This window comes from Schistocerca gregaria, chromosome 1 (genome assembly GCF_023897955.1).
Source record: "Schistocerca gregaria isolate iqSchGreg1 chromosome 1, iqSchGreg1.2, whole genome shotgun sequence".
NCBI lineage: Eukaryota > Metazoa > Arthropoda > Insecta > Orthoptera > Acrididae > Schistocerca > Schistocerca gregaria.
The window spans coordinates 374,707,864-374,727,626 of NC_064920.1; the positions used below are offsets into that span (position 1 = coordinate 374,707,864).

At 41.3% G+C, this 19,763-nt stretch overlaps 1 protein-coding gene across 5 annotated transcripts in view; it reads left to right on the forward strand.

The window, feature by feature from the left end:
- The window catches only part of LOC126347167 (dipeptidyl peptidase 3), a 187,956-nt gene that overhangs the window by 52,221 nt on the left and 115,972 nt on the right, over window positions 1-19,763 (forward strand). The window contains exon 1 of one of the 5 annotated variants that reach the window (XM_050002251.1): window positions 12,413-12,845. The exons of 1 other annotated variant lie outside the window; for it this stretch is intronic. Coding sequence is in view for 1 of the 4 variants with exons in the window: in XM_050002247.1 (XP_049858204.1) it covers window positions 12,936-13,174 (239 nt within the window). In the remaining 3 variants the exon portion in view is untranslated. Of the gene's footprint in view, window positions 1-12,412; window positions 13,175-13,548; window positions 13,935-19,763 lie in introns of those variants that run through there. 3 more of the 5 variants (XM_050002250.1, XM_050002247.1, XM_050002248.1) reach the window with 3 other exon arrangements.

The window sequence follows — 19,763 nt, forward strand, 5'->3', positions numbered from 1 at the left end:
AGGTACGTTTGAACATTTTATTTCTGTTGCTCCAGTGTGATACATTTACCTTTGTGAACTTATCATTTCTGAGAACGCATTCTGTTACAGCGTGATTACCTGTAAATACCACATTAATGCAATAAATGCTCAAAATGATGTCTGTCAACCTCATTGCATTTGGCAATAGGTGTAATGACATTCCTCTCAACAGCGAGTAGTTTGTCTTCCGTAATGTTCGCACATGCTTTGACAATGCGCTGACGCATGTTGTCAGGCGTTGTCGGTCGATCCCGATAGCAAATATCCTTCAACTTTCCCCACAGAAAGAAATCCGGGGGCGTCATATCTGGTGAACGTGCAGGCCATGGTATGGTGCTTCGATGACCAACCCACCTATCATGAAATATGCTATTCAATACCGCTTCAACCGCATGCGAGCTATGTGCTGGACATCCATCATGTTGAAAGTACATCGTCATTCTGTCATGCAGTGAAACATCTTGTAGTAACATCTTGTAGTAACATCGGTAGAACATTACGTAGGAAATCAGCATACTTTGCACTATTTAGATTGCCATTGATGAAATGGGGGCCAGTTATCCTTCCTTCCAGAATGCCACACCGTACATTAACCCTGCGAAAGTCGCTGTTGTTCCACTTGTCGCAGCCATCGTGGATTTTCCGTTGCCCAATAGTGCATATTATGCCGGTTTACGTTACCACTATTGGTGAATGACACTTTGTCATTAAATAGAATGCATGAAAAAATCTGTCATCGTCCTGTAATTTCTCTTGTGCCCAGTGGCAGAACTGTACACTACATTCAAAGTCGTCGCCATGCAATTCCTGGTGCATAGAAATATGGTACAGGTTCAATCAGTGTTGATGTAGCATTCTCAACACCGACGTTCTTGAGATTCCCGATTCTCGCGCAATTTGTGTGCTACTGATGTGTGGATTAGCCGCGACAGCAGCTAAAATACCTACTTGGGCATCATCATTTGTTGCAGGTCGTGGTTGACGTTTCACCAACTGATTGAACACTTCCTGTTTCCTTAAATAACGTAACTATCTGGCGAACGGTCCGGACAACTGGATGATGTCGTCCATGATACCGAGCAGCATCCATACCACACGCCCATTGGGCATTTTGATCAGAATAGCCATACATCAACACGATATCGACCTTTCCCGCAGTTGGTAAATGGTCCATTTTAACACAGTTAATGTATCACTGGCGGCATATTACGTGGTACCACGTACTTATACGTTTATGACTGTTACAGCTCCATCTATCACAAAGCAAAAAAAGTGGTCCAACTAAATCATTCATATTTCTTTACATACTTCACGAATATGTAATAAAAAATGGGGGTTCCTATTTTGAAAAACTCAGTTGATATCCGTTTGTCGTATGACAGCGCCGTCTAACGGGTCAACCACAGCGCCATCTGGTTTCCCACTTCAAGCTAGACGAGTTTCGTTTTTTGTAGTTTTTTTCGTTTTCGTGAGATATTTTGCCCTGTCACTATCAATGGACCACCCTGTATACACATTTTACACAACATAAGTCACAGTAACTTTACAATACAATATATACACGTTTTACACAAACACTGCTGTTATCTGTTATATCTGTACAGCACCCGAAAAAATTATGGTATGCCTACACTCACGCCAGCTATATGTCACGATACTCCTCTGCCCTAGGAAAGCACCATCAGTCTTTTCTTTCTTTCTATAGACGTGACATTCTGCGGCAGTAAACTATTGCACACTGATCACCATATTGCACCGACAACTAAACCTTGCAAAGTGCCATACATATTGTTGTGATTGGCAGGAGAGCCAACACCGTCTTACTACAGGAGGCTGAAATGCACGTGTTTTAGCTCACACAGGCTGGCGTGAGGTCTGGAACATGGCAAGGGAATTAGAGTTGAGAAAAACGGGCGTAGCTGGTGGAATACTTAACTTTAATCCATTAATGACGAACGTCGCTCTTGACGGTACATGATTTACAATATCAATAGAAACTGATCATGGCGCCTTGCTAGGTCGTAGCAACTAACGTAGCTGAAGGCTATGCTAACTATCGTCTCGGCAAATGAGAGCGTAATTTGTCAGTGAACCATCGCTAGCAAAGTCGGCTGTACAACTGGGACGTGTGCTAGGAAGTCTCTCGGTCTGCAATCACTGATAGTGGCGACACGCGGGTCCAACGTATACTACCGGACCGCGGCCGATTTAAAGGCTACCACCTAGCAAGTGTGGTGTCTGGCGGTGACACCACATTCCTCCCCCGCAAATCGACGTACGGTTGTGGCATAAGGCTTCCGCCCGCCGTGGGGAGGACCCCATGTTGACGTATGCGACGAGGTGGGGAGCCTAACAACAGGCGAGGCTGTGTCACCCGCACCCTGCCATTCGGACTGCGGGGAGCTAGGAAACGCCTGAAAACCTGCTCCAGCGTGCACGCCAACATGCGGTGTATGCGCCCGTAGTGAGACAGGAGGGGCCTAAGGGTCGACCTCCATCGGGCGGGGGCACTCGACGGCCGAAGACGACATATGGTCCAGAGCGGGCAAGTGTTCCATGTCGGAGGACAACTGGTCACGGGAAGCGATCGGCGGCGCGTGACCCAGGGAGGCGCCCACCGGCTGCAGCGACGTGTCCACTGCGGGCGTCGCTGGCGGGAGAACAGGCGGCGGCGGCGGTGGCGGCGGCGGCAGTGGCGGCGGCGCGTCGCCATGGGGCAAAATGGAAGGCAGCGTCGGTAACACCTGGGGCTGAGGCGAGCCAGTAGATGGGTCCCCGGGGCGCTGACCGGACGGCATCGTCGCTGAAAGCAGACGGCGAGCGGCAGATCCCGTGCGACGACAGAGGCGCAGCTAATTGAGATGCCGACGCACCTCAGCAGAGGCCCCCAAAACCAGATACATAGCGCTGCCGAGGCAGCGAAGACTGCGCACTTCGAGCCAACGCCGTGAACCTCGATAGTGGCGATAGTAGACAACGTCGCTAGGAGCAAAATCAAGTGTCTGCCGCTGCACAGGAACCTGATGCGACGGATGTAGCAAAGACATCAAGGTTCGATCAAGACGACCGTGGAGCAACTCAGCCGGCGAGCGACCATCTCGGGGCTGAGAGCGATACGAGGACAAAAAGAGCAATAACGCGTCCTCCCTAGAATGCAACTCTTTCAACTTCAACATCTGTGACTTGAAAGTCCTGACCAATCGTTCAGCGGCACCGTTTGACTGTGGCGAAAACGGCGCGTACGTCAGATGTTGAATACCATTGGCCTTGCAGAATGACTGAAATTCTGCGGAAATGAATTGTGGGCAATTGTCGGAAACAATAGTCTGTGGAAGACCTTCAATGCAAAAGATAGCGGATAACGCTTGGATGGTGGCAGATGACGACGTGGAAGACATCCGGACAACAAAAGGAAAATTACTGAATGAATCCACCACAACCAACCACCGAGCATTCCAGAATGGACCAGCAAAATCGATGTGTAAGCGTTGCCAAGCGGAAGTGGCTTTTGGGCATGCAAAGAATTTCCGCGGTGGTGCTGATTGTTGTTCGGCACACACCATGCAAGAAGAGCACATATTCGTAATCGCGGCATCGATTCCGAACCAAGTACAGTGCTGACGAGCAAGTTGTGTCGTTCTCACTGTACCCCAATGTCCTTGGTGGAGAAGCTGTTGCAGAACGGGAGCAAGGACAGTGTCGGCAGTTGTGGCTGTGGCTACACGACGAAAATCAATCGGATACGATTCGACCACGTCTTCGGTTTCCGCATGAATGAACATGCAAGCAAGTTCGGAGGAATCGAATGCCCTATCCTCAGCAACAGGCAAGCGGGACAACGCATCGGCGTTTCCGTGCTTAGCAGTGGACCGATACAAGATATCGTAGCGGTACTGCGAGAGGAAAATAGACCAGCGAATGAATTTGTGCGCTGTACGTGGAGGTACAGGCTTGGTTGGATGAAAAAGCGATGTCAAAGGTTTGTGGTCTGTGATTATGATAAAGTAACGACCATACGAGAAATCATGAAACTTTGTAACACCAAATACCAGAGCCAATGCTTCTTTCTCGATCTGTGAATAATTTCTTTGCGCAGACGAGAGCAATTTGGACGCAAAGGCAGTAGGGCGATCGTGCGATCCATCTTTGTGCGCAAGCTCAGCACCGATCCCGAAATCCGATGCATCCACTATCAACAAGAGGGGCTTCTGGGGATCGAATGGCGTACGGCAAGTATTGGAAAGCAACGCCGATTTCAACTGGCGAAAGGCGCGTTCGCATTCCGTCGTCCAGACGAACGGAACACCCTTGCGGCATAAGCGATGAAGCGGAGCTGAAATGGAAGAGGCGTGTGGTATTAACGGCGATAATAATTAATTTTTCCGAACACACTCTGTAGCTGCTTCAAATTCTGCGGCGAAGGTAAGTCTTGTATGACACGAAGGTGCGTGGGACTGGGATGTATGCCTTGGGCATTGATTACATGTTCCAGGTATGGCAAATCCCGAGCAGAAAACACACATTTGTCCTTCCGCAAGCGAAGAGCGTTGTGTTGCAAGACCTGAAATAATGTTCTGAGATTGGCGAAATGTTCTTCTTCCGTCTTTCCGGAGATCACAATATCGTCCAGATAATTTGCTGCAGTAGGGACCGACGCACAAACAGTTTGTAGGTATTGCTGAAACAATGCAGGGGCGGATGCACACCCGAATGGCAGTCGTTTGAATCGATACAAACCAAGATGCGTGTTAACCACCAAAACGCGCTGGGATTCTTTGTCCACCGGTATTTGCAAGTACGCATCTGCGAGGTCCAACTTCGAAAAATATTTACCCGGGCACAGTTTGTCAAATAGATCTTCCGGGCGGGGTAAAGGAAAAGTTGCAACCACTAGTTGTGGATTCACTGTTGCCTTGAAGTCCACACAAAGTCTCAACTTTCCGAAAGGTTTTGGCAAAATTACTAAGGGTGATGCCCAGAGAGAAGCTTGCACACGTTCAATTACACCTTGTGATTCCAAATCGTGTAATGTTTTTGCGACCTCATCACGCAATGCGTGGGGAACGGTGCGCGCTCTGAAAAATTTAGGTTGCGCGTTTATTTTCAGTTCCAAATGTGCTTTATAGTTCTTAGCGCAACTGAGGCCCGGTGCAAAAATGTCTGCAAATTCTTCACATAGACGAGAAAGACTGTCTGAATGCACAGTCTGGTTCACTGATAGGACCTGATTTACTATAGACAAGTTAAAAAACTGAAATAAAGCGAAACCAAACAAGTTCACTGCAGAAGGAGAACGAAGGACGTAAAATGACACAAGTTTTGTTTGTCATTTGTATGTTGCAAGAAGGCTGCACTGTCCGAACACAGGGATCGCTTGACCGGAATAGCTAGTTAACTTAACATTTGCGGCACGCAACGGAGGTGTGCCCAGCAGTTTGTAAGTGTCTTGATTGATCAGTGAAACTGCAGCTCCGGTATCGAGCTGGAATGGTATCACTTTGCCGTTAATGTCAAAGTCTACAAAAAGTTTACTGTCCTGCTGACGACAAGAGCGACTGTCTCGTGCAACGTGAACTGACACTGGTACATAATACTTGCGACTTGACGGGAGTTCCGGCGATGTCGACGCACTTTTCTCTCTCTCTCTCTCTCTCTCTCTCTCTCTCTCTTTTTTTTTTTTTTTTTTTTTTTTTTTTTTTTTTTTTTTTTTTTTTTTTTTGAACGAACACAGACACTGCTAGAGAGAATGGCACTGGGCGGAGTGGAATGAACTACATGAATTTCCATGGACGAAGTGTCGCGAGCCTGAGTATCCATGGTTCGATCCTGAGTATCTATGGTTCGATTCCGATTCCGGCGTGAAGCAAAGGGCCTGGGACGGTTTTGAGCTTCCAATCTGAGCTTTTTCTGGCAAACACTCTGAACATGTCCTTTTTTATTACAATAAAAGCAAATAGCTCGGCGTGACGGGCAGTTCTCACGCGAATGTTTAGTAGTACAGCCCGGGCATGATTTGATCACTGCATTTGCATGCCGGCGCGGCACACGTGGCTGAGAGCCTGGCGGCAGCAGCGCGGCCGGGCGCGAGGGCTGTTTACTTACTGCTCCGTGCAGCTCGCCCGGCGGGCCGGTTAACCTGACACACTGCTGGCGAAGTTTCAAATGATTCCTGAGCAACGTCAAGTGTGTCCGCCGATCCAATATGTCCATCACTTGTTGAAGGGAGGGATTTACTAGTTTCAATATCTGTTCCCTCATACGAACATCAGAAACGTTCTGTGCAATTGCATCACGTACCATAGTATATGAATAAGGGAATCCTCATTGACACTCAATAGCACAATCCCTAGTAAGGCCTTGCAAGGTTGCAACCCACTCCTGATTAGCCTGACCTGCCGTACGTTTTGTACGAAAGAAGGTATACCTTTTCACAACTACATTGACTGATTCCTTGAAATATGCATCTAATGCAGACAAAATTTCTTCGTAGGACAGAGTTGCTGCGTCACGTCGGGGAAATAATTTGACTATCACATTGTACGTTTGTACCCCGACGGAGGAAAGGAGAAAAGGCTGCCGCTCGTTACCTTGAATTCTGTAGGCGGCGACATGGAATCCAAATTGGCGTGACCACTCCGTCCAGCTTTCCAGTGCAGCATCAAAAGGTCGAAAAGTGGGTGCAACAGCGTGTTGTGGCTGCGTCCCCAAGCTAGATACAAATACTACAGATCCGTGTCCATTCAAATCAATCAGTCCAACATGCTATCATCGTTATTCTCTATCCCCCAACATACAAAACTTACGAACTATAAGCAATATCAGTCAATCATTATGTGGTAACCAGTGCATGGATGGGATGGAAAAGACAACATCCATGTACTCTAATAATAAATATTGGAGATGATAGCGTGAACAATTTTACAGTAACTTCAACACTGGCCAGTGATGTGAGAGAATGTTTCCCCTGTTTCAGTATCATAGCTAAACCACCCCTTCTCCACTTTGCTAGTATCAGTGCGAACATGGATAGATGACTGTGAAGTTCATCCATTCAGTCTTAATTCTCGAATTCATAAATCATCGAAGTATACCAGACAGCGCTCCACATGTTTCTATCACCTTGAGCATAGTGTTTAATTTACGATCTATCTCTCTGCGGATGAGAGTCACAGAGCATTCTCGCTGTCTTAGGGTAAAATTAGAGAGTGAAAGGCCCTCCTCACATTGTCATTGACCAACCCACCCTGCAGCACCATTAGCGCATCAGTCTGCAACCGACCAGAAGAAGACCGCTACACTCCACCTCCCGTGAACGAATGGAGCTTTCCGACTCCTCGCCCATCTCATGCGTCCATGTCGAGGAGCTTAGCACTCCTTATCGATGTATAGTAACAGATTTCAAAGTGCCATGATGTAAAAGCAGACAGATAAGAAGAACAAGAAGCAAATGATTTTTATAGGTAACGGAGCTCCAGACGGATGGAGTTCGACGCATTTTTACGTAAATCAACCAAGCTATCAACTCTAAAGTAGTGTTCTAGAGTCTAGGATCGGTACCTGGAAGCTACTGGTAAGAGAGAACATAAACACATGCACTCCTAAGGCTACAATGATCTGCACTTAAAACGGGCCTCTAATCTTAGATCACCTGCATTTCCGACCTATCAGACGTATGGAATGTAGCGTTGTTAATATTCGTTTGCGAGAAATATATTTCAAGCTCGTTACATACATCCTCCTTCCCGCTTTCTCTACGAAAAACTATGTTATCGCACTATAAAACAATTGCTCTGCATGATTAGAAAAAAATATAGCTTTCTGGAGATGTATAGTGTCCACTGTTCACATCTGGACACTGTTCAGAAATTATACTATGCCTGCATCAGACCTATATGAAATGATCGTTAGTAGTGGGGGATACATCCTACAAGGAAACAAATAAACGTATAGCAGATGCGTCCGACATGTGAAAATTACAAGTCATTCCATCACCAACTCTGTAAACAGCACATCTATCGGGCAAATGTGTACTCGGGCATTGGAATGCCTCACAAGCTCCTATTGCTAACTTAGTTATGATGCTGACGTCTCGATTTGACATCCTGCATACAGGACACATGGCTGTATACGAGTAGAGTGCAGGCTATGTCACATGACCGATGCATCTGGAAGGAACACTAGAAAAATATTGACCTGTAGCAACTTCTCCTTCTCTAGAATGAATCACTCAGCCATTAAATTGTACCTCGTTACAGCCCCATCTCAATTGATCACCCCATCCACTATCTGTTATCCATTAATGCAGATGCAAGTAAGTTTAGAGGTGAATGGTTCTCTGTCAATTTTTGACTTAGTTATTGCCCTTCTTTACTCAGATTTAATAGATTTTTTATCCTGACAAGTTGCAAAATTTAACACAAGAAGGTGCATGTCACGAACAGAGAGCCCATTTGCTATTTGTTTTGTGATATGACTTTTTTCCCTAGATTTCTCTCAGGGCATTTACATATCCCTCTTAGAAAGTTCACAGTAGGTACTAAATTGAATGATAGTATTACTGACTGCAATAATTGTTCACTGACAGAGCTTCTCAATTACTCCATGTTAAAATCACCAGTAACCACTATTTCCTTTTTTTACCATGAGATGGGACAACAGAGCTTCCAGATTCTTTATGAAGAGGCTAAAATTTTCTGAAGGTGATCTGTATATACCTACTATCATAAAGGACTTATTATGAAATACTACATCTGTTGCACAAGCAAAATTTGATAATGTCAATATTCTTGAAGTCAAAACAGTTTCTAACAAATGTAGCAAATCCTCTTTTCTCCACATCTTTTCTACAGAAGTAAGAAGCTAACATGAATCCTGTAACATTTAACATATCTATATCAGTGGTCACAAGATGTTCAAAGAGGCAGATTATATCACCTGGTTTGTTCAACTCTAATTCTTCAACAAAAATAAGCAACTCATTAAGCTTACCCCTTAGTCCTTGGATATTCTGATGCAATAAGGATAACTGATTTTGTGCAATGGCTGAGTTACAACTGAATGAATCTAATTCCCCTGTCAATTTTTGAGTATCTCTAGTTTCAATCAGAGGTTGTCTGCATGAATTGTGTACATTAGAATTTGTTTTATGGCTGCCTGTTTTATCAATGTGAATGTCATTTTGAGCCTGTCTCTGGACATCTTTTGTTTCCACTCTTCCTACGCTAAAAAACTGCTGATCTGTTACTTGTAACCACTGGCACTTTACCACTTGTGACATTGCCCCCTTTAAGTTATTTGCTAAAAGCCCACACACAGTTTTTCCTCCCCTTTCCTGTTGAGGTGAAGGCCATTCCTAGTATAGTCCCACCTACGGATATAGTCAACAGAAACCACACTGATATGAGACCCAATACCTGATACAACCATCCGTTCAACCTCTAAATTAACTCTCCTAACAGAAGAGTTTAAATGAGGCTGGTCATGCCGGCTCAGAACAGACACAAGCCCAACACCAGTATGTCTCATTGCTGAAGCTGTCTTTACCAGGTCACTCTCAATTGCATAACTAGGGTTCCTATGTATCCTGCTTCCCCCACTATTACCATGGTGTCTAACTCTGAAAGTAAACCTACATCCTCTATCAGCTGACACAGACTTGCACTAGGTTTAAAAAAACTTGTGACTTGGTAACCTGACTCTAGTTCATCCTACAACAGTTGGCCAACACCTCTAACATGTGAATTACCTAACAACAAAACTTTCTTTTTCTGCGCAAATTTTTCTGACTTTTTATTTTTCAAACACTCTTTGAAAGTTTGTTGTGTTCTGTCTACTCCTACATCTACTTGCGGCTCCTCAGTTTCCAACTGTGACAACAGATCAAACATATTTCCCACATTCACAACCACACTGTCTGAGAAGGTCCTATTCCAATTTCTTCTATAACCTGTTGTCACTTACCACCTCTCTGTTCCCTTTTCCTGCCTTAACCTTTCCACATCTTGTTTCGCCTTATCTAGTTCCACCTGAAGGAGAGCAATCTTCTCCTCCTGGTCCACAATCTTCCTATCTTTTCAGAAAATCCTACACAACCAATGCGTCTTGTTTATTTCCCCAATTCCCATGCCGCTACATCACCCACATGAAAGAAATTGCATCAGCCCTCACACCACACTTTGGAAATAACAATCCTATGGCAAGTCATACATTTCTCACACATGGCAAACAAATTTTAGCTTTAGTCTAAGTTAAAACAATAATAACTTCGTAGACTACTCGATTAATATATTAATAACTTTGTAGACTATTCAGTTAATATATTAAATTTCTCAGAAAGCGTAGGCCTAATGTTTGGATACTAATTCAAAACCTCTGGAGAAACAAAAATGATTTAACTTGTATTGTTTATGTGATGAAACAAAAACTAAACAAAGAACTGAGCCTACACTATATAAAGTTATTTATTTCAGAACTTTTCACTTTGGCTACTTACTAGAGAAACAAATGGATAGCATATAAGAATACACTAACAACAAAAACTTAACTTTATTGAAATAATCATGTAACTTACAGTATACCACAATGTAAACAAATCCTAGTCTAAAATTCGTGGGTATGAAATGTTGTCTTCTTCCAGAAAGTACGCAAAAAATGCGAAACCTTCAATTGATAGTGACAATAAGTATTAATTTACTTATTTATGATGTAATGTTTTTACTCAATTAAACACTTATCTTTACAAGAGCTATGAATGTGCGCCGTTCATCAACCAAAGATACTCTTGTCAAGAATGTTGTAGGTTATCCTTGAATGTTCCAGAACATTACAGAATCTTCTAGAAGGCTCGAGAATGTTCTAGGCTGTTCCACTGTGTTCCAATTTTCCAGAATGCTTTAGAATGTTGTGGAATGTTCCATGATATTCGATAACGTTCTCAAATGTTCCATTATCCTGTTGTGGTGGGTATATGTTCCATCTCAGAAGGGTGTATACAGGATGTTTGGCTATTATTATGTGTACAAATGGAAGGGGAAAGTAGAGGACAACGAAATAAGCAAATAATCCTAATAAACTAAGGGTTTATGATGTATTATGACTGCGTACATTAACACCTCATAACAGAGTTTTTGAGGATCCAAACTGCAGATATGCACTTGACAAATCCATCACATCAAGTGCTCCACATCGCCATCGATCACGTAATGGCAAGCTTCAGCACATTTCCTCATCAATGACCATACACACTCCAAAATCCCAGGCATGTTCTGAGAATCATTCCCAATGCATTCTCAGAGATTATCAACACTATCAACAGGGCTGCTATTTTCGACAGCTGTGTGGAAGTGAAACTTAAGAGCAGCAACTGTTATGTGCGTGTTGAAGGCTAGGTCTTTGTAGGTTAGGAAGTAGTAAGGGATTGGTTCGTTAAACAAGGATTAATGTGAATTTTGAGGGAAAGTTGGTGAGGACAAGGTGCTCATTTGGGGTTTTTGGGAATGGTAGTGTGGTAAAAAGCTTATTTATCGATAGGCGAGGTTACTCCTCACAGGGTAATAACATCAGGATTATCACTCTGATGTAGGGAGTAAGGAGTCGTGTGCAAGTTGCAAGACGCTTTTGTTTATAAGATGGACATGGATTTCGTGTTGCCTAAGGATATGGGCAAGAAGTTTATTGGAATGGGGGGAATTAATATTTTGGCATACAATGCTGTATGTCTGGTGCACCATTTTCAACCACAGAGGGCGGTGTGTGAATATTAGGTTTAAACAATGTTTCTAGGGGTCAAAAAAGAAATTTGATTATTTTTGCAAATAGATAAGCTGTGTATTGAGATGTAAGACAATGCAAATGACATAGTGTATTTGTTTTAGGATGTGTGGTCTTTCCAGTTGGTTGAATATTTATGTGGATGAAGGTTATAGTACAGATAATGTCTTCAGTGGTGGTTGGAAGACGGAGAGAGCTGTTTGATGGAGTGGTTTATCAATAGTAAATATGGGCACCTTGACTTAAGGTTTTTGGGAAGGCAGATTGATAGGATGAGATTGGTTTGTTGGTTTAAAGGAGGGGGTAGGGCACGCTGCTTGGTCATTGGTCCCTGACGAAATTGGTTATAGGTGTTGCAGGTAGATGGGAAATGTACGTTTGGGTATAGTTTGTGAAGGTAGTGTTGTTGCAGAGAAGACAGGTGACTGGGTTTCTGCAGTTTTTGGTGAGATGGTCTTTATATTGTAGGCATTGCTGACAGTGGTATATTTATATTATTGTTCTAGTTGATAATTGACTTTCCACAAAATCTTCATAGTGTTCACACAAACGTACAGTAAGAAAACTCGGATAGTTGGTATCATGCGTAGTTTGCATCATTAATACAAATATAGACTCCTTGTATTTTATGTACCTTTTCTTTACTAAATATAATGGACCCTTTCGCAGAAAATTTGTACGGTGCCTTCAGCGGCCTTAAATATTGGTGTTATAAAATGTGATGAAAGCGGATACAAATATCAGTATGCACTGGATTGAACGTGGCAGTGGCAATGGTCATGACACAGGTTCACACCTACTCATTGGTTTTGTTGTTATTAGACCTGCAGCGGCACTAAAGTGATTTTGTGCACATGTGACATCGAAGAACCAACGTCAATAAAATTTATTTAATTCGTATAATCCATGGTTGTAACCACACCCTTTTTTTTTAAAAAAAAAGAAAGATAATCTTTTCCGCCGTTGAAAATCTTTACCGCCGCTAAATCAAATATGAAGATATCGTCGTAACTGTGCAGATCGATTCACGCTGATCGAGACAGACGCCAAATTCGGTACGAATCTAGCGGTGTTGTGGTTAATGTTGCAAGGTGATGAAATAGAAGGAATTGATTTTATGTTTTGTTGTAATATTATGGTTATTGATGCAGTTAGGAAGAATGACAAAGAATTTGATGAGAACATTGTTATACCAACGCTGGTCTAAAAAGTGTATGTTTGCGACCTCATGCACTAAGAAGATACAGGTGTCTCGTTGCAGTTCATTTTCTACTTCTTCGAGAACCGTTTCGATTTGGAAGTTTAATATTGGCCAAAGGCATCGTCCAGAGTTTTATTCCGAACGTAACGGATATAACCAGACTGCTTGTAAAGGTTTGGCGCGGTGGGTTAGCACTGTCTGCTGGTGTTTTATTGAAGTGAAGAGATACTTCTTTTAATTTCTTAGTGTATAGTAGTTTATGGTAGAAATAAGCCGGTGAATATCCGTTTCTACGGCTTTGCCTCAGAGTGTTCGTACTGTCTTCGTGTGTCTATTTTAATTTTTAAATGAGTCCAAGGAGAGTGGAGGTTTTCAAGATCCATGTTGAATAATTCTCTGTGTTACAACTACTGACAGATGATGATTTGTTTTATGTTTGTGTTGTCTTCGTATGCATGTTCTTTTTGTCACTGTCTAATGATCAGGATAATAGCAGTTGTAATCGTATTGATGATAACGGAAAAAAGTAATGTCTACAGTTGCTAACTTGGTAATTGTTGACTTTTGTCAATTGCGGTTCCGTCAGAAATAGCGACACTCCATATTACATGCATTACTTAAATTATCAAGTTTTTCCTTTTGGATTTAAATAGTTCCTGCGTTGTTGCTTGCATGTATACCTAATTCTGTACTATTTGAAATTCCTCTGAAGCCTCTATTAATCTCTCTTTACATTTGAGATTTTCATTTCATTTTTAGGCAAATAATTTAGTTTTCCAAGAGTTTGTTTTTCAGATTCAGCTTCACAGTTTTGTACTTATTTGTTTACTGAGGGGCCAGACTTATTCACGCACTCATCTGGAACTTAAGTTCTTTCCTGGATCTACCTTGATGATATTCTGCCAGCTCACAAAGGTGTATCAGATTAGGTGTTAAGTTAAAGGTATTAGCGTACTGTTTTCAGCAAGTTGTACGTAGATAGTGTAGTACTGAGGAAATTGTGAACAGTGTCTTTCAGGAATTAATTCAGTGCTTCTGTGCATATGGACTCTCACTAAATTTTGAGAAAACAGAGGATATACAATTGTTTACAGTAAATGGCATAACACCATTGGTAAATATAGACTTCGAACAGAAATCTGTTGATTAAGGTGGAATATTCAAAATTTCTGGGTGTGTGTGCTGATGAGAAACTGAATTGGAAGAAAGTTATTGCAAATTATGGTGATAAGCATATCAGTAAGTTAGCCTACTATGCCTATTTTTATTCACTACTTCCATATGGCATCATATTTTGGGACAAAAGCGTGTAATCAGAATAATAGCTGGAGCCCACCGAAGATTACTTTGTGGACATTTATTTAAGGAAATGAGGATATTCACAGTATCTTCAAAATATATATATTCACTTATGAAATTTGTTATTAATAACCAATCCCAATTCAAAAATGATAGCGAAGTGGATAGCAATAACACTAAAAGGAAGGACTATCTTAATTATTCTGGCTTAAATTGTATTGTGTTATGAAAACTTATGTTAAATTGAAACATTCCACATCACTATGAAATGTTGTATTCATGATCTTTGGAGCAAGTATTAATGTAATGTAACTGATGTGCTCACTTGTGGTCTGACAGTAGACATTTGCAGTAGTTTTCTGCCATCCAGATCATGAAAGAATAATGACATTACCAACATCATTCCATGTCCTTGTTGTACCTGAACTTATTGCCATCATCAGCAATATGTACTGTACTTCACATTAAACATGAGGTGCAGTTCATATCATTTGTAAATATGGTGCCAGCTGTAGCTGTTTGTTCTGAACATTCTCTTTGAGAGGGTGGTGTTCTGTGGTGAGAGTGTTGAAGGAATGTTGATATTTTGGCAGTACATTTTCTTTCTTTCATTTAAGATTGTTTGGTCTGTATAATTGCTTTTGAATTCAATTGAGATGGTCCAGTTGTTGAGTCACATGAGTTACATTTGATAGGAGCATATGTGAAATCCTGTTTCCCCATCCAAGTATAGGTTTTTCACCAGATTCCATATAAATTGAGAATAATGCTTGTATGCCTCCTTTGAAATGTTCAGCTTTAGAGGCTCATTCTTGTGGGAGCTTTTATAGATAGTTGTCAGGCTACAGTATTCTAATGTTGAACGTAGGTCATGCATATACCAATTCGGCCCAGGCAGTGTGCATAACTAGTCATTGCGGAATAAATACATTGGTATTTACATGTTTAATTGTTTTGCAACAGAAGGGTCTAATGCTTTAATCAGTAATTAAATAAGTTCATGTCTTATCAGGGAAAACTGTGGTTTTGTCACGGTTGCGTTCTTGAAGAAACAGCACAGACTCACATGAGCAAGGATGGATGAAGGAAATTGTGCCCTGTTTAAGGAAACCACCCATGGTTTACTTACTCATGAAACTGCACCTAACAAAAATGTTTATTTTACTTATTTATTTGTGCTACCCGTTTTTAGACAAATTTATGTATGGAATAGAAGTTATCCATGTCAGACATTTTATGTTGTTGAGCAACCAATCAAAACTTTTCATATTGCACTCCAGTGAGCCATTGACAGCTTTAATAATTGATCATGAATGCCATTTGATCCTCTTGTGTTGTAGATAGGGACATCACTGTTCTTCTCAGCTTGGAAGGGATTATTTATGACATTTCAGTAGCAAATATGTGTGTTGTGACAGTTCATTTAAAATGGTTAACTACTTGGAGTACCTACATAATGACTGTGGGTGACCGCCACATTATTCTTACTGCCATTTTTGTACACTCGGTACTTTTTTCAAGTGATGAGTTACCCTAAAAAAATTAATCCATAAGACATTGTTGAGCGGAAACATATCAGGAGATTGGTTTGTTTGTTTCCGAGACTAGCAGTTATACGAAAAGCAAAAATAGTTGAACTTAATTGTTTGAGAAGCTCAGTAAGATGCTTCTTCCAGTTAGTTGTTTTTTGTGGGTAAGTGCTCTACCAGCTGAGTTACCCAAGCACAACTCATGATCTGTCCTCATAGCTTTACTTCCGTCAGTATCTTGTCTCCTACCTCCTAACTTCCCAGAAGGTCTGTGAAACTGAGAGACAAGCTCTCCTGGAAGGAAGGATATTACAGAGAAATGGCTTAGCCACAGCCTGGAGGATGTTTCACAAGAGAATTTCTGTGAAGTTTGGAAGGTAGGTAGCTCGTGATATGTGCTTGAGTAGCTCAGTTGGTAGAATACTTGCCCACAAAAGGCAAAGGTCTCAAGTTCATGTCTCAGTCTGGCACACAGTTCTGTTTAAGTATGTTTCAAAGCAGTTCTTTATAAATCTATTGATTCCATAAAACTTGGTTTTTCTAAGAAATATGGAAACAGAAAAGATTGTAACAACTACAGAGGTAGTTCTTTAATCAGTGTTGTGGGTAAAATCGTCTGAGGTATTGTTGAAAGGAAAGTGCGAGTATTAGTTGAGGACCAATTGGATGAAAATCAGTGTGGGTTTAGGCCTCTTAGAGGTTGTCAGGACCAGATCATTAGCTGATGGCAAATAATGGAGAAGTGTTAAGAGTGGAACAGGGAATTGTATCTATGCTTTATAGATCTAGAAAAGGCATATGACCGGGTTCCTAGGAGGAAGTTATTGTCTGTTCTATGAGATTATGGAATAGGAGGCATTCTTTTGCAAGCAATTAAAGGTCTTTACATGGACAGTCAGGCAGCAGTTAGAGTTGACAGTAAATTGAGTTCATGGTTCAGAGTAGTTTCAGGGGTAAGACAAGGCTGCAACCTGTCTCCACTATTGTTCATATTATTTGTGGATCATAAGTCGAAAACAATAGACTGGTTGGGTGAGATTAAGATATGTGAACACAAAATAAGCAATCTTGCATATGCGGATGACTTAGTTGTGATGGCAGATTCGATTGAAAGTTTGCAAAGTAATATTTCAGAGCTAGATCAGAAATGTAAGTACTATGGTATGAAGATTAGCATCTCCAAAACGAAAGTATTGTCAGTGGGAAAGAAATATAAACGGATTGAGTGCCAAATAGGAGGAACAAAGTTAGAACAGGTGGACGGTTTAAAGTACTTAGGATGCATATTCTCACAGGATGGCAACATAGTGAAAGAACTGGAAGCGAGGTGTAGCAAAGCCAATGCAGTGAGTGCTCAGCTACAATCTACTCTCTTCTGCAAGAAGGAAGTCAGTACCAACACTAAGTTATCTGTGCACCGTTCAATCTTTCAACCAACTTTGTTGTATGGGAGTGAAAACTGGGTGGATTCAGGTTAGCTTATCAACAAGGTTGAGGTTACGGATATGAAAGTAGCTAGGATGATTGCAGGTACTAGTAGATGGGAACAATGGCAGGAGGGTGTCCACAATGAGGAAATCAAAGAAAAACTGGGAGTGAACTCTACAGATGTAGCAGTCAGGGCGAACAGGCTTAGATGGTGGGGTCATGTTACACGCATGGGAGAAGCAAGGTTACCCAAGAGACTCATGGGTTCAGCAGTAGAGGATAGGAGTAGTCAGGGCAGACCAAGGGGAAGGTACCTGAATTCAGTTAAGAATGATTTTGAAGTAATAGGTTCAACATCAGAAGAGGCACCAATGTTAGCACTGAATAGGGGAACATGGAGGAATTTCATAAGGGGGCTATGCTCCAGACTGAATGCTGAAAGACATATCAGTCTTAAATGATGATAATGATGTTGTTGATGATCTAAGAATGTAATATGATCTACACTATCAAATGAGTTTGAAAGAGCACAAAAAATTTCAAATTGTGATTTTTTTTATTTGATGTTTATAATTGATGAGCGAATGTGTTAATTAGCATTCTCAGTTGAGTAACCCTTCTGGAATCCAAAATGTGATATGTTAAGTAAATTGCTTGTACTTGAATGTGAAATTTGCTATTGAATGTATCACTTTCTCTGATATTTTATGAGATACCAGGAAGAAAATTGAATGATTATGTAGGTCTTTCTTATTGCCTTTCTTGTGAAGAGATTTAACAATTTCATATTCTAATCTGCCGGGAAAAATTCTGTGCCTGTCATGCATTGCATGTATCACTAAGGATTTGTTTATCAAGTTGGAAAACTTTTCAGAATTCTGTCTGAAATTTCATCAGCACCATATGGAATTTTGCAGTGAAGGATGTCAGTGCCGCATCTAGTACCTTAAAGTTTTGTGGAATGACACTTTTAATAACACTCTTGCTTTTTCAACTCAACCATTTAATCCTATTTTTGCTGCTACATTTAGAAAGTGGTTGTTGAACAGTTCTGAATGCTTGACGACGACATAATTTCTGTTGATGAACATATGTTAGCATATTTTTAAAGAATCCTTGACTGCTGCCTCTGTTATGGTGTATCTTTAACAAGTTACTACCAGTTGTGCCATTTTGGTTCTATGCAAAACTGCATAGAACCAAAATGGCACAACTGGTAGTGGAATCATTTATCAACCACAGTGGTTTGCTGAGCCCAGTATCCAGAGAAATTGACATAAAAATTTGTCACACCCATTTTATTCCTTTATTTTCCTGTATCTTCCAGGCTGGAATTTTTGAACTTGTATTTAACCTTCCAATGTATTTATGAAGTACGACAAAAAACTTTGTTCATTATATCAAATATAGATAGGATAATCATCCTAGAGGATAATGAACTGGAAATGGTATAGGTTTTTATGCAAACCATCATTGACTATTGTTGGGTTTATGTGCTATTTACATTGAACATTTTCAGGCAATCAATTAAAAGCCTGACAACATGCAGAATGCAGCTTGTAGAATAGACGTATTACTTTTTACTTATTGCAAAACACTAGTAGAATCTGAGTCATTGCAAAATTGTGGTGAGTGAGCTTATCTATTAAAATAGTGTTAAAACTAATGACTAATGGAAGTTTCTCTGTTGTGCTATGGGTAACTCATTTACACAAATTGCATCATATTTACAATCTGAACACCTGTTTTCTCCCCATGTACATTGTCAGTCTGCTGCTGAACATTGCCTCAACTAGCACCCATCAGAGTTCAAACCTGTGATGTCCGTCCTGCTCACCTTAATCAACCTTAGACTTAAAAGTGGTCGTCCTTTGAGGAGCAGACTAACACATAAAGGGTACACCCATGGGAACCAGTATTGCTTCTTCCTATGTCAGGCTTTCCAGGGATCCTTTAGCCTTCAGCCCTTGGTTTGGTTTAGGTACAGTGACGACATCTTTGCCATAAGATCTCATGGTGAGGCTAACTGTTGAAATTTTTAGAATCTCTAAATACATTCTCCCGATGAAATTTCATACAGTTATGTGCCCGTTAAACCCACAAACAAACAACAGTACATACATTTGAACAGTAGCCATCTTTTTCATGTCAGATGTTCCGTCCCATACAGCATTGGCATTAGAGACAAATATTTTTGTTCGGATGCAGAATCTTTCTTTACATCAATAAACCACCATTATCTCAGCTTTCACAGTACGTACTTATCCAACCAGCCTATTGTGGGCTTGAACTTATTAATCGTCAGATATTTCGTCAAGGTTATGACTTCCTAAAATTATGCCCTGAAATGAGGCTCATTCTGTCTGACATTTTGTCAGCCACACACCTAGAACGTCTTTCATCCTTTCCCGTCCCCCATATCCAAATCTCCACAATATCTTGGTCAGACCCTAAGCTCGATCTGCACCCATTTTGCTAGCCTATGGTTCCTACTTTTGTTGCCGTACCAACTGTAA